The sequence below is a fragment of the Panthera onca genome, chromosome B4 (assembly GCF_046562875.1).
Source record: "Panthera onca isolate mPanOnc1 chromosome B4, mPanOnc1 haplotype 2, whole genome shotgun sequence".
Lineage (NCBI taxonomy): Eukaryota > Metazoa > Chordata > Mammalia > Carnivora > Felidae > Panthera > Panthera onca.
In genome coordinates, this window is record NC_138345.1 from 89,626,658 (window position 1) to 89,640,701 (window position 14,044).

The 14,044-nt window shown below is 39.5% G+C and overlaps 1 protein-coding gene and 1 long non-coding RNA gene across 2 annotated transcripts in view; one reads left to right on the top strand and one right to left on the bottom strand.

Annotated features, from left to right (window-relative positions):
- GNS (glucosamine (N-acetyl)-6-sulfatase) overlaps positions 1–10,447 on the bottom strand; it is a 55,509-nt gene extending 45,062 nt beyond the window's left edge. Inside the window, exons 1-3 of the mRNA XM_060657067.3 lie at positions 10,111–10,447; positions 4,619–4,678; positions 1,865–2,071 (exon numbers count right to left, since the gene is read on the bottom strand). Of these exons, the coding sequence (XP_060513050.3) occupies positions 1,865–2,071; positions 4,619–4,678; positions 10,111–10,308 (465 nt within the window). The 5' untranslated portion in view covers positions 10,309–10,447. The remainder of the gene's footprint in view (positions 1–1,864; positions 2,072–4,618; positions 4,679–10,110) is intronic.
- Positions 10,448–10,557: 110 nt separating this feature from the next.
- LOC132694121 (uncharacterized) lies at positions 10,558–14,044 on the top strand. Its single transcript, XR_013556725.2, has 3 exons — positions 10,558–10,719; positions 11,427–11,648; positions 12,515–14,044. It is a non-coding gene; the product is annotated as an uncharacterized LOC132694121 (long non-coding RNA).

The window sequence follows — 14,044 nt, forward strand, 5'->3', positions numbered from 1 at the left end:
ACTACACTTTATCACAGGTACATATGTACAGGTAAAAACATAGTATATATAAGGTTCAGTACTATCCATAGTTTCAGGCATCCATCGGGGGTCTGGGAAAATATCCCCCATAGGTAAGGGGATGGGGAGTGGGGGCAGAGAATTCTGTCATCACAAAAAAGACATGGCCTGCAGAGCCTAAAATATTTACTTCTGGCCCTTTCCAGAAAAAGTCCACGTGGCTTACACCACAGGGTTCATTTCCTGAGGTATTGATGGCATAGACTGAATACTCCAACTAACCTTGTGGCTCACAAGGCCAAAATAATATTATGAGCTCTCAGCCTACAACTTGTTGTGCTGATGGTGAAATCTACTTTCGGAGCTCAACTTATTTGAGGAGATGAATAAATAACCATAGAATCATCCCTTTTTTCCTTGACAAGGTTTACTACTGCCTTACATTTAAGGAAGAATCCTTGAGAAATCTTCATATTTTTTTTAAAAATGTTTATTTATTTATTTTGAGAGAGAGAGAATATCCCAAGCAGGCTCTGCACTGGGGACTCAATCCCACGACCTGTGAGATCATGACCTGAGCCAAAACCAAGAGTCAGACGCTTCACTGACTGAGCCACCCAGGCACCCTAAGAGATCTTCATATTTTAATGAATTTCTCCTAATTTTATATACATTATATGATCTTTGATATGCAAAGTAGTACATGTTCTGTTTATGTTCCACATCCTTATCTCGATAACCTAGTATCTGTACTTATTTATCATGATTCTTTTTAAATAGACTCTTCTTCTTTCAAACTCACAAGGTTGCAAGTTCTCTAAATTATTGTAGGGAGGGAAAGAATGAACAGAAAATTCAGATAAGATATTAGGATCTCCAGCAACCATGGATAAAGTGTATAAGAAAATACACATCTTTTCTTTGTGCTGCATCCCCTCTTCTAGTTTTACTAGAAGAGACAACCCAAACACTCAAATAAACTTTATTTCCTTTAAATTTGAACTCTAAAAGCGAAGGCCAATGTGGTAAATGTGGGGGCCATGAAATCTGGCCTTGGCAGGCTATAAGGGGTATTTCTCCATCCAGGCACACGAGAGGCCAGCATATCAACCACATAGACATATGCTTTAACGGCCTGAATATCCCAGGCTCTGAGTGCTTTCCCTTCCTTACTGATCTCTCCACATATTGTTCCCATTTTTTTCAGGTTAGGACATGGGTTGTCTTAAGTTGTTACGATGCAGAAAAGATGGTAGAAGGAAAAAATTCTTCACTTTGATCTTGATAAAGGGGGAAATGTAAACAAAAATGACAAACAGCCACATGACAAGCAAAATTCTTAAAGAAAAAGGGGCAGATGCATCAGACAGCAGCAGTCATAGGACCATTTTTAAATAAATGCTATCAGGCTACTTAAAGGAAGAATTACTGGGGCACCTGGGTGACTCAGTTGGTTAAGCCTCCAACTCTTGATTTCATCTCAGGTCATGATCTCATGTTCATGGGTTCAAGCCCTGCATTGGGCTCTGCCCTGCCAGTGCAGATTCTCTCTCTCTCCCTTAGGATTCTCTCTCTCTCCCTCTCTCTGCCCCTCCCCTGCTCTCTCTCTGAAAATAAACTTTAAAAAAAAAAAAAAAAAAAAAAAAAAAAAAAAAGGAAGAATAACTATAGTACCCAAATCATGCAAATATGTTCATGTAAGTAAATTCTTGTTCAATGGGAAGATTAGGAGAAAACATCTACCAAAAACATTTTAACATGACTCAAATGGATACTAATTGAAAAACAACATGCATTACGTTAATTCACATTTGTAAGGCTTTTTTTTTTTTTTTTTAAGGAATAACTAGATCATTTAACATACCTCATTTAAGTACTTCCCTGCGAAAAAGGTCTGGTAACCACACACTGATCTGAGAATTGCTGGGAAAGTATTTGGTTCTTGGATCTTCTGCCAAGACTTACTACTGCAGTTTCCCTCTAAAGTGTTGTTAACAACGTGATGATTATGTGGATACTTCCCCGTCAAGATACTGGCTCTGCTTGGGCAGCAAAGAGCACTTGGCACATACTACAAAGGGAACAGAAGCAAAAAACCCAGTTACACAAGAAAGATGGATTTCTTATCATTTCTAAACAGAATAAAGAAAGCTGTTCAATACTCTAACTTTGAATTTCTAGTTTCCCATGGAATAGAGGTTTTTTGGTTTTTGTTTTTTTAAACACATGACACACTTCAGAGCTGCGCTAAGTCACATAATGGAGACAATAAATCAGACAAAACAAACCAAGAGAACAGATTTCTTTTGCAGTTGGATTCTTGCTTCAGAATAACAGTGATTCTAATCTCATCTGCCAAAGAAATATTTACGTGGTAGGAACCGGGTCTTAACGAAGATAAAGAGTATCACTTGAACCTAATGTAGCTGAGAGGCACAGGTTCAGTTTTCAGGATAATCTGTAGTTTTATACATTTCCCGTGTCACTTAAGACACTGGACATAGTTTTTCTGTTCTAATTGTATTTCTATTAGCACCTATCATCAATAAATTTAGCCCATTCTACCCGATATTTGTATAGGTCTTAGGACACACATCACCAAGCCACTTTACAGAGCGTAATACTAGCCTATACTCGCACCAGCAGGGAAGGAATGCTCATTCAAGCACACCCTTGCCAAAATTACATATTATCTCTTTTAAATACTCAGCATTTCTTTGGCGTTTCAAATTGGATTTGGCATTTTTAAGTACTGGTGAGGATGAACATTCTCCACATGCATACTGACCAATTATGTTTACGTGAATGATTTGTTCACGAGCTTTGCACATTTTTTTCCTCCTGGGGCATGAGCTTCTTGTTACATAAAATTTGAGGTGAGGAAGGATTCAGTCACATTACAAATACATACTTGCCATTTTTTACTTTTGCCTTTTAATTTTGTTAGATATTTGACTTCTGTAATCTTTACTTTGGCAACCCTTGGATTCCTTTCCCATTTTTGTTTGCTGACCTATTTTTTGGCCAATGTCACACTGTTTACTGTATCTTCATATTTCATTTTATTATCTGGAAGAGCAATTTCTTCCTTTAAGAAATTACCTTGATTGTTCTAACCTACTTATACTTCCAGATAAATCTGAAATCCCTTTATTCAGCCTAAAAAAAATCTTGTTGGGATTCTGATCAGAATAAATTAATCTTGCGTCTCCCCACAGAAAATGATGGGTGTATCTACATATTAAAGATTTTTATTATACCACTCATGAAGTTCTGTACCTTTATTTATATAGGTATTAACTATTACAGGCCACCAACAGCTATTCCTAGAGTCTGCTATATGAATGGGATCTTTTCTCTCTCCTCCCCAGTACTTCTCTAACTGGTTATACAGAAGAAAGTTATTTTTGTTTTTTCATTTCTGTTTTACTAAACTCAATTAACTTAAAAAGTTTTCCAACAGTTCCATGTTTTCTAGGTAAAAAATCCAAAGAAGTGGAAATAATAATTTTGTCTCTTCCAGTCTTCCAATTAATTCCACAAGATACCAATGACCATACAGTTTAGAAAAGCATTCAGTGACAAGTATTATGCCCTTGTCTCGTTCCTAACAGCAATGCTCTGAGTCTTTCACCTCAGCTATAAGGCGTGGTATGCTATTTGTTTGAAATACTCATCACAGTAAGGATGCACTTTTATCAGCGTAATAAACTACCAGGAAAGGATGCTAAATTTCGGAGGACTCTCAAGCATCTATTAACATGAACATCACATTTTTCATTTTTCAACTACTGATCTTGTTGGTGGACAGTATAATAACGACCATTATGTAGTACTATGAGTCAAGTGCTTGTGTTACATGTACCAATTAATTTACCATCACAAAGACCTTGAGATAGGATTTAGTACTCCCACTTACAAGTGGGGAGACCAAGGGCCAGAAACCTGCCCAAGGCCACACAGGTAGAAAAGAGGTAGAGATGGCATTCAAACTAGGTGATCCAGCTCCAGACTCTGTGCTCTTAAGCACAACACTGTGCTGGTGTTTAATGGATTTCCTGCTAAGCTAGACTACTACTTACTCGGTTATGTGCATGGTTCCTGAATTTTGTTAGTATTTGATTACGGATTTTTACATCCGTCTTTATACACACGTATATATTCGTACCTCACATACACACATACGTGAATATACATACACACACAGATGTCAGTTTTGTTTGGTTGCTATTATCTTTCTCAGGTTTGACTATCAGGGTTAACTGGACTTTTGTAACATGGCCTGCAAGCATTTACCACAAGGCAATTTACATAGCATGAATGTTACATGACTCCTAACATCCATTTTCAAACCTCCAACAATGACGTTTTGAAACAAAATTCTCTAGTTCTGAGCTATAGAGCAAACTGGCTTAGACACTATCTACAATTAACGTTCAATTAGTAAAAAGTAATGCTTCAATTAAAAGAATTTAAATCACATTAAATAAGGTTCTTCCTTTAAATCAGGCATCTAACTAGGAAAAAAACCACATAGATTACACTAGATTACCCGAAAGAGAGGGTTTCTTCCTAGAACATGAACAGGAAGTCTCACAAAATTAAATTCAAAACTTACAGCACTGGAGAAGGTCATCCCCATTTCTCCAATGAGAGCCTTGGTTTTTTTTAGTGGTGTCTGCAAAGTAAATAATTATCTGTTAAACCATTTCCTCCGATAAACGAAAACACACAGACCAAAACTCATGGTTTTTGCATCTTACTCGCAATTATCAGCTCCATCAGACACTAAGAAACCACCAAGAGTCCTGTGTGATTCTTGAGATGAACCAAACAGGTTTGGTTACAGTCAGTTATGTCCCGTGCAAAAGTTCAGAGGGGTCATAATGCTTGCAGGAAGGGAACGTTCACAGCTGACAGCATTGTTCCAGCAATGCTGATTTAAATGTGATGAAATTTTGGTGCTCTCATTCGTCACCAGCCCCCTTACAAGATAGATAGGGCAGATCTCCATTAATTCATCTTTAGAAGCAGGCTGTGGGATAGGATATGAAAGGAGCCTTCCACCCTTTAAAACAGAAATAACACTTAGATTCTAAAGGCCAGATAAAGCCCTGAGGCCCAGAAGAGGACTCAAATATCACACATTCAGTAGTGCAGCCTAAATCATGCTTTTCAGATACAGGCTCAAAACCCTGTGCACTAGACCAATCACCACCTCAGGTAAGGACTTGAACTAGGTGGCAAATAGTAGAACAATTAATCTCAAATCCTAGAGTGAAGATAAAAGTATGAAGGTCATTTAAATACAAATAAAAGGAACACTAACAACATTCAGATTCCAGACAAAAAGAGGCTCAGTTTAGTTGTATTATATGAATCAGTTCACAATGTTATTGAAGTACTTTTTAAATACGAGACCATATTCCGTGCAGTTCAAGTATATCTTATTGTGCAATAATTCCTTAAAAATAATCTAAGTATGTGTTAACAAGGGTCTTGTTTACAATACTATATAAATCACTCTCTCCCACTGATTTCTATAGATAGTAAAAGATATAAGGGACCCATAAACTCGAAAAGATGAGAAGTCTAACTTATTCAAGAAGACCTTTCATAATTTCATGAGTAGATCCATAATAGGTTCCCAGGAAATGCTACAAATATACAAGGTCTTCACTAACCTTCAGAGGCAATGTCACTGGCTATGATCTCCCACAAAACATCACTGGGTGGTTATCTTTAGGTAAAGAATACGGGGCTGACTGAAACCCTGGTGTGATGAAAAATCTGAGTTATGACGACACAGGGAGGGGAAATGAGAATACACAGTGTAAGTGGGGAAAAGGACTACGTGAGTTGATTATATGGGACTTAATCCTCAAACTGTCTGGTCAACACACAAAGCTCCTGAAGAGTATCTGATTTATAGTAAGACTATACTGTGTGATTTTTTTTGTTTTTGAGACAGAGTGTGTGTGGTGGAGGGGCAGAGATAGAGAGAGAATCCCAAGCAGGCTCCATGCCCAGCACAGAGCCCGACACGGGGCTCAACCTCACATTCCTAAGATCATAACCTGAGCTGAAATCGAACCAGATGCTTAACCAACTGAGCCACCCACATGCCCCTACACTGTGTGATTATAGCCTACTTATTCAACACTTAATAATTCATCAGTGTGTCAGGCACTGATCTAGGCAATGATGGATCAAAGACAGAAAGTCCTTGCCCTCATGACCTTTGTATTCTTGGAGACTTAAACTAACAGGTAAATAATCATTTCAGGCAGTGAAAAGCGCTACGAGCAGAGTAAACCAGGATGATGTGCTTACAGCTGGTGGGAGGAAAGGGGGAAACTACTTTAGATGGGTGGTCAGGAGAAGCCTCTCTCAGCAGGTAACTTTGGTGCTTAGCATCACATGACAAGGAGGTCAGCCAGGCAAAGATCCAGGAGAAGGTGTTTTCAGGCTGAGTGAATAGGAAGTACGAGGGCTGCCAGAAAAGGAAAGAGGCACATGTGAGGAATAGAAAGAAGGCGAATATGGCAGAAGTAGCACAGCAAGTAAAGGAGACTGTGGTGTTAGACAAGGTCAAAGCATCAGGCAGGAGCCAGCAGATGATGCAAGGCTGCACAGGAACACAGATTCTATTGGAAGTAAGACATTTACATTAAGGACCATAATTTTTATACTGTTAACACCAGTGTGGTGATAACCATCATCTATGCTTCATCAAACAAATCCTTTTATTTTTTTAAAGTTCACTTATTTATTTTTGAAAGAGACAGTGTGAGCAGGGGAGGAGCAGAGAGACTGAGAGAGAATCCCAAGCAGGCTCTGCATGGTCACCACAGAGCCCCATGCCGGGCTCAAACTCACAAACTGTGAGATCATGACCTGAGCTGAAATCAAGAGTTGGACGCTTAACCGACTAAGCCACCCAGATGCCCCAAATAAATCCTAGACAAAAAACCACACTGTATTGAAGATGTGTGTCCATGCTAATCTGAATACTAAAATGGAGCCTTAAGATGTAAGAAAAGACAGCTGCAAGGCTGGTCAGGTAAAGGATGTACAATACTGTTTAAGCAGCAGCCAATCTTATACCTGAATATAGGTAGATGTGTTATACTTTAACTCATCCAAAGCAAACCCCTTCCATAAAAATCCTAAGGAGTCATTTACTTTCTTGGTTCCTGTGTATAACTGCTCTGAAATAAAGTTTTAACAATTCTAAAAAAAATCTATGGCTAATTTTTCTTTTAACAACCACTTTTAAAGATCTCTTTGGTTTAAATAAAGCAGACACGTGATGCCGTCTTCTCCTACATTTCATCATGACTCCTTCCCTCGTTTCCTTGAAATTCCGACCAAGTGTCACTTTTTCCAGAGTGAATGATTTTAGAAAAGAGCAACCTGTGCCTCTGTGAAGCACACTGGGTCTATCACACCATAACAACATTCAAGCAAAATCAAGAAATAGGAACTGTTCCCAAAGCAAAAACCCCAAAGTCCCACAGATGACACCTGTAAACAAATACAGTGAAATGTTAAAGATGATGCAGAAAAGGCTATTTCAAAGACGACCAAAAGATTCTACATGAAACAACAATCACACAAATGCTATAATCCTTTGACCTGAGCTAGTCTGGTGGACTAGCTGTTTATTTTGCCAACTGTGGCCGCAATTCACAATCTTTTTTGAGTCAGAGACTTCACTATCTCCATAAAAGATAATACACAGACTTTTACGTGTAAATTAAGGATTTCCGTGACCCCACCGGTGCCCCTCAGTATCATCTAAAGAATCTCTGATCTGTGGTAGAAGTGTCTATGCTGATGTGGACATGTGGAATGGCATCTGGTAAGTCACTATTACCACACTGTTCTAGAATAGGAGAAAAATGGGGCTCTGAGATCGTAAGACACCAGATTTTGCCCCTTATTAGCTACGTGAACTTTGGCCAAGTTACTTAACCCCCTCTCAGTATTAGTTTCCTCTTATTTAAGGAAAGGATAATACCTACAGCAGAGGACTCCTGTAATGACTGAAGCACAAGTTTAATACTTCACACTCTTAACTGGCTCCAGTAGGTTTTCCAACAGTTATTGTCTTAGTGCTTTCCCTTCAAGTCCTCTTTAACAACTAGTGGTAGAATATTCTGAAAGAGGCTAAAAGAGAAGCCAGAATACTCCAGAGAGTTGGAAGCATTAAATTTGACTTGTGCCCTCCACTCCATTTTGGCTCGTCTCTCTAGTACAAACGCCTATAAAAAAGAATCTGCTACTGGTTTAGAGAAGCAAACACAACACGCTAGGGGAAAAAGAACTCAAATATATACAGACCACATCTGTGGTCCCTAAGAACTAAGACAATTCTGAACTCGTTACATTTTACTGATAAAGTTTTGTTTTCACCAGAGATGTGAAAGCTTGACCTTTTAATTGTTTTAGTCACTATGCTATTACTAATTTTTTTATAGAGATGGCTTGCTTTTTCTAGACAAAACGTTAAAAAATTTTTTTAAATGTTTACTTACTTTGAGAGAGAAAATGCGTGCGCTCAAGAGTGAGCACAAGAAGGGCAGAGAGAGAGGGAGAAAGAGAATCCAAAGCAGGCTCGGCAATGATAGTGCAGAGCCCAATGTTGGGGCTGGATCTCAGGAAATGTGACATCATGACCTGACCCCAAATCAAGACTTGGACACTTAACCAACGGAGCCACCCAGGCGCCCCCTAGACAAAATACCTCAAGGGAATTTTGTGAGAAGAGTAAGAGCAGTGGTTGAAATGGAAAGAACAAAGTAAATTCCAGGAGAGCATTTAAGTCAAGACTCTTCAATGTCAATGTGGCTGAGTGGAAACTAAAAGGCAACGAGGTACATGTGGCAGGAAGAAGCATGGAGTCAAAATGCAAGCATCTTAAACATCAACTAGAAAAGAGTCTCATAGCTGTGGACACAGCCCCTGAGTAAGAAATAACATTTTAATCCATAACCCTTTAATATACATATAGATTGTATACTTTGCCCCATGTGCCACACCAACATTTTCTATTCTACTTTATTCCACAGGAAAGTAAAAAATGCTGGTAGCTACTCACTAAACTGATTTCACAACTCACTCATGGGTTGCAGTCAGCTGAAGGACACTGAGGTAGGGAATTCCCACACAGTGCAAATTAGGAACCTCTTGCCTGAAGTGTTTTCATAGTCTCAACATTAAGCTGAAAGCAACAAGAGAACTGAAAGGAAGAAAAAAATAAAGCAGACCTTTAAAAAAAAAAAAAAAAGCCATACCCAGGATCAGAGCACTGAGGGTTTCAACTACTTAAGCGCCTTGGGAAAGCCACTCTCTGGGGCCTCCATGACTAGGGGGCTGGCTGAGTGCTCCTGAAGGTCGTAAATTCCAGATCTCTAAGATACAGAAGCAAAATGAACTCCGGGCAAGAACGAAGTCTCATGACAAAACATTTAAAATGGAACACGGACAGCAGTAGCCAATGCAGCAGCCAGGTGTTCAATCAGGCTAATTGAATTTTCTTGATTGTTGCGAGGCAAAAGGCTCCCTGAGTAGTTGACAACCTACCTACCGGATTAGTTCATCTCGGCATTGATTTTACAAATAAATAATCAGGCACAGACATTGTACACAGGGACAAATTCAGAGGTGGCCTAGGTCCTTCACAGAGGAAGGACCTAGGGCTGGACTTGACCTCTGATCCTTCAAACCAAAAGAAGAGCAATAAAAGTTTGCGTGCTTTTAGCCAGCACCTGCTCCTCGGTGGCTCAGCCCATCCCTAACTGGCGTCCACATGTTCATCTTGAGCTGTAAACGCGAGCTCCGCAGCACTAAGGTCCAGACTAGAAGCTCCGTGTGGTGCGTGCAGGTGTCTACTCAAACAGACGCGAGACAGAGACGCGGGAGAAAGAGGAAATACAGTCCTGCAAACCCTGAACTTCCGTAAGGGGTCCGGCGTGGCAAAAGCGAACCTCTCCCGGCGGGGAAAGCTGCCAGCTGAGGGAATTGGGGTGGGGACGGCGAAAGAGGGCAAGGAAACTGGGGGTCAGCCCGGGAGATGGAGGGGCGGGGCAGAAATAGAAGAGTTACCATGCCGCCGAGCACTTCGTCCTGGTCGTCGGTGAGGAGCAGCACCACATTGGGCCTCCGAGAACCCGCCGCCACCCCAGAGACCCCCAGGCAGCTGCCCAGCAGCAGCAGCAGCAGCAGCAGCGCTGGGCTGCAGGAAGGCAGGTGACGGGGGTTGTCCCGCCGGGGCCCAGTTGGGGCCAGAGGCAGGAGCCACATGGCGGACACAGCGCCGGGGCGGCCCCGGGACCGAGTGGAGGGAGGCGCAGGTGTCTGAAAGGCTAGAGGAGAAGGACCTGCAGGAAGAAAGGGATTGCACGGGAAAGGCCCCGGGGCTGGGGTCAGGCGTTTTCTCCCCTAGCACGATCACGTGAGCCGGGGACTGGAGGCGGAGCACACCGAGCAATCACGTGAAGAGCGCTAGGGTAGGACTGCGGGCGGAAGGGGAGGGAGGACGGACCACCCGGCCGGAAACCGGAAGTGGGCGAAAAAAAGGTCCGAGAGCTGGACCTGGACTTGTTTCATTCTCAGGCTGGGGTTGGGTTCTCGGGGGACGTGAAGCTTAATGGTTGGTGTAAGGTTTAAAATGGAGAGAAGATAAGATGGAATGGAGGAGAGAATCAGCTCACAGTAAGCGATTAAGAGAAGGGAGAAATGTACCTACCGCATAGTAAGATCAGCTGGTGGGCGAAGTCGGCTCTGTCATATTTAATCTCCGAGTCCACACTCACTGATGGCCTTACAGTTAATCATTTCTAATTTTCTCTACCACCCACCTACTAAATTTGGAGCTGGATACCAGATTAGCATTCTTAATTTCAAGCCTCGGCTGATAACATGATTTCAAACAAGCAAACGATTTAGAGATATCCTGACAGCCTAATGTTCCTTGGTGAATTTTTTAATATTTACCCTAATAGTCTTCGGTGAATTTTTGAAAGCCGTCTTAGAGGTTGTTGGAGGATATGCATATTGAACAAAAACAAAACCCCTGAAACAGTCACCCAACCACATTAAGTAATGTTTGGGGGAACAAATTCCATGAAACTAGAACTATAAATATTTCTGTGGTAGCTCTAGAACAGCTTTATCTCAACTCTCTGTTGAAGTCTATAAAAACAGAATTATCCCTGGCAGGGTGAAGGGTCAAGGCTTATTTCCAATTCAGAACAACAACTAGTACCTCCTGGCTCCTAACAAAGTGTATTTTCTCTAAGTACTATCCTATTGTGAGGTAAAAATAATTGTGGAAATACATCGAAATGTCACATGTACAACTATAAGATTTATGCAAAAGGAAGTGTTGCCTTTTTTTGTTTTTTTTTTTTTTTAAATAGATTTACAGAAGGCAAGAGAATCTTTACAAAGTGAAGTAAAGTTCCACTGCAAGAAAAATTATGCTGGGCATCTGGTCAGAGTAGTTCCCAGATGGCCATGGTACTGGGTAACAGCCTCAAGCTGGGCTCATTTTGCAAGCTGGTGGAATAACTCCTAGGAAATCAAAGACTTCCAGGAAGACTTCTGGCACAAAAAAAGAACCTGCTTCCATGCCCCAAATTGTAAGATTATATCACTGTTCTTATTTCAAGGCTAGATTATAAAGTATGATGGTAGACACTTTACAATTAGGTGCCAACTTTATTCCAAATGCTAGGCATCTGGAACTTGCAATCTAGTTGCAGAGAGATATACAACCTAATAATCACAGAAGTGTATTATTACAAATAAGGAGACGTTTTGTGAAGGAAAAGTAAAAAGTGCAATGAGCATTTAAGGAGGTGGGGGGCTGACCGAATTTATGATAGGCTAAGGAAGTAAACTTCCAGTGTCCATGTGAAGTTTAAATAGGAGATGACTTGTTAATGGAATGGTTCGGTGGTAGAATGTCTCCTAGGCACAGTACAGTATGTGCAAAGGTCCTGAGGTGGTGCATTCAAAGAACTAAAAGATGCCAGTGTAGTTGGAGCAGAGGGAGAGAAGGAGAGGGAGAGGTAGACAGGACCCAGATCCTATGTGAAGGATTTTGGTCTTCATCTAAAGCTAATGGGAAATCACTGGAAGAATAGGGGAGAAAAAATATATATGAATTTTATAAGATCCTTTATGCTGTGGCATGGTGTACAGATTAGAAGAGGGCAAGAATGGATAAAGGTCAATTAGGTGGAGAGATGATGATAACAGGAACAAATCAGATTTTGTGGGGCATGAAGCTTATATGTATACAAGTTGGCAAGGGTGGCTTCTTAAAAAGAATAATAGTTACAAATACAAAATTAGGTACAAAGTGAATATTTTTTTAGGCTAAGAAAGAAATACCAGTATTATCAATTTTTAAAAGTTGAAAAATATTGCAAATTACAAATGCAAAATTTTAAAACAGTATTTTTTATTAAATTTTTTTGATGTTTCTTTATTTTTGAGAGAGAGAGAGAGACACGGACACTCAGAATCTGAAGCAGGCTCCAGGCTCTGAGCTGTCAGCACAGAGCCCGATGCAGGGCTCACACTCACAATAAAAAATATTTTTATTAGTGAACTGCCAGATACATCTCTCCATGTTTTTTTCCCCTACATTTTATGGCTATGTACACTTCAATCATCTTTTATATGACGGTGGCTTTGTAATACTCTATAGAGAGAATAGGAAGATAATTTAGTCTTTTCTCTGGTATAGTTGATCAGTATTTGATTTTTATTACTGATAGTTCAGAAGAATTTTTTTTTCATCCTCGCAGTTCATTGTTGGTTATACACACACATACACGATCACACACACTTACTGTAATCATGTATTATGAGTTTATGTTGTCTTCATTTATGTCAACTTGAGGTCAAATCAGAAATTTAAATATTTTTAATGAGCTTATATGATTTTCTTCACAAATTGATTATCAAAAAAATTCACGGGCCTGTTTATTACTTTCATTTGCAATTTATCTCTTCATTTTAGACAATTACTGTCTTTGTTATCTGAAAAAAATTAGTACTATTTACTTCTCAATGTCAAGATAATTTCTTTTGATTTTCTCACTCATCTTTACCACTTTAATTTCATATTTATTAATTTTTTACCCTCAATTTTATATCAGTACTTTAGTAAAATAAATTTACGAATGACCTGAGAAGGTGCCCACTATATACATCCACATCAGGAGTTTGTAATTTATCACATCTTTAATTGAAATGTTCCAAAGTGTCTTTCTAAATTGTAGTTAAAAATGTTATATTTGGGTTTTGTCAACTGTTGAATAAGTTCTTACATCTCATTTGTGTTTTGGTTTGTCTTTTGAGTCATTGAAAATATATTTTAGAGTCCTTAAATTTTCTTTGAGCCTGTGTTGCAAGGCTTGAACACTTTTATAATGGGCAGACCATTTCATTATAGTTAGATGCTTTAAGGAAAAATCCAACTTGGCATATATGTTTAAAAGATCAAGAAAAAAAGACTCCATATAGTAGTCGAACCTGAAAATAAGATACACAACAATCTCAGATTCTCGAAGTAGTTAACCTCAGATGCTTTGAGGCAGCCTTGCCTCTAACAAAATCAAGGTAGTGATTTGTGCATGGCTCATGTGCTGCAGTGGTTTTTAAAGAACACGCAGCCCTTTGTTCTAATCATCATAATAGCTGTGCTGACATGTGACTGTAAATGCCCAACTGCAGGTTGAAATGGCTCAAATCTTTTTTCACCTTGTTGAATAAAGTCAGACAAATGTTTTCAGTTGGGTGAAAAAGTTAAAAATTGCTAATAGGAGTTCCTATTAGAGGAGTAATCCACAATAATTGACAACTGATCAGTTTGTCACATCCAGAATAGAATGTATAATGTTATTATTTGGTGTCTGGTTATATATTTGACTTACCACTCTTTAAAACATTTCCCCATCATTTAAATTAATTTGTCATAAATTGTCTTGGTAAAATAAGTCACTTTTTATTTTTTAATGTTTAT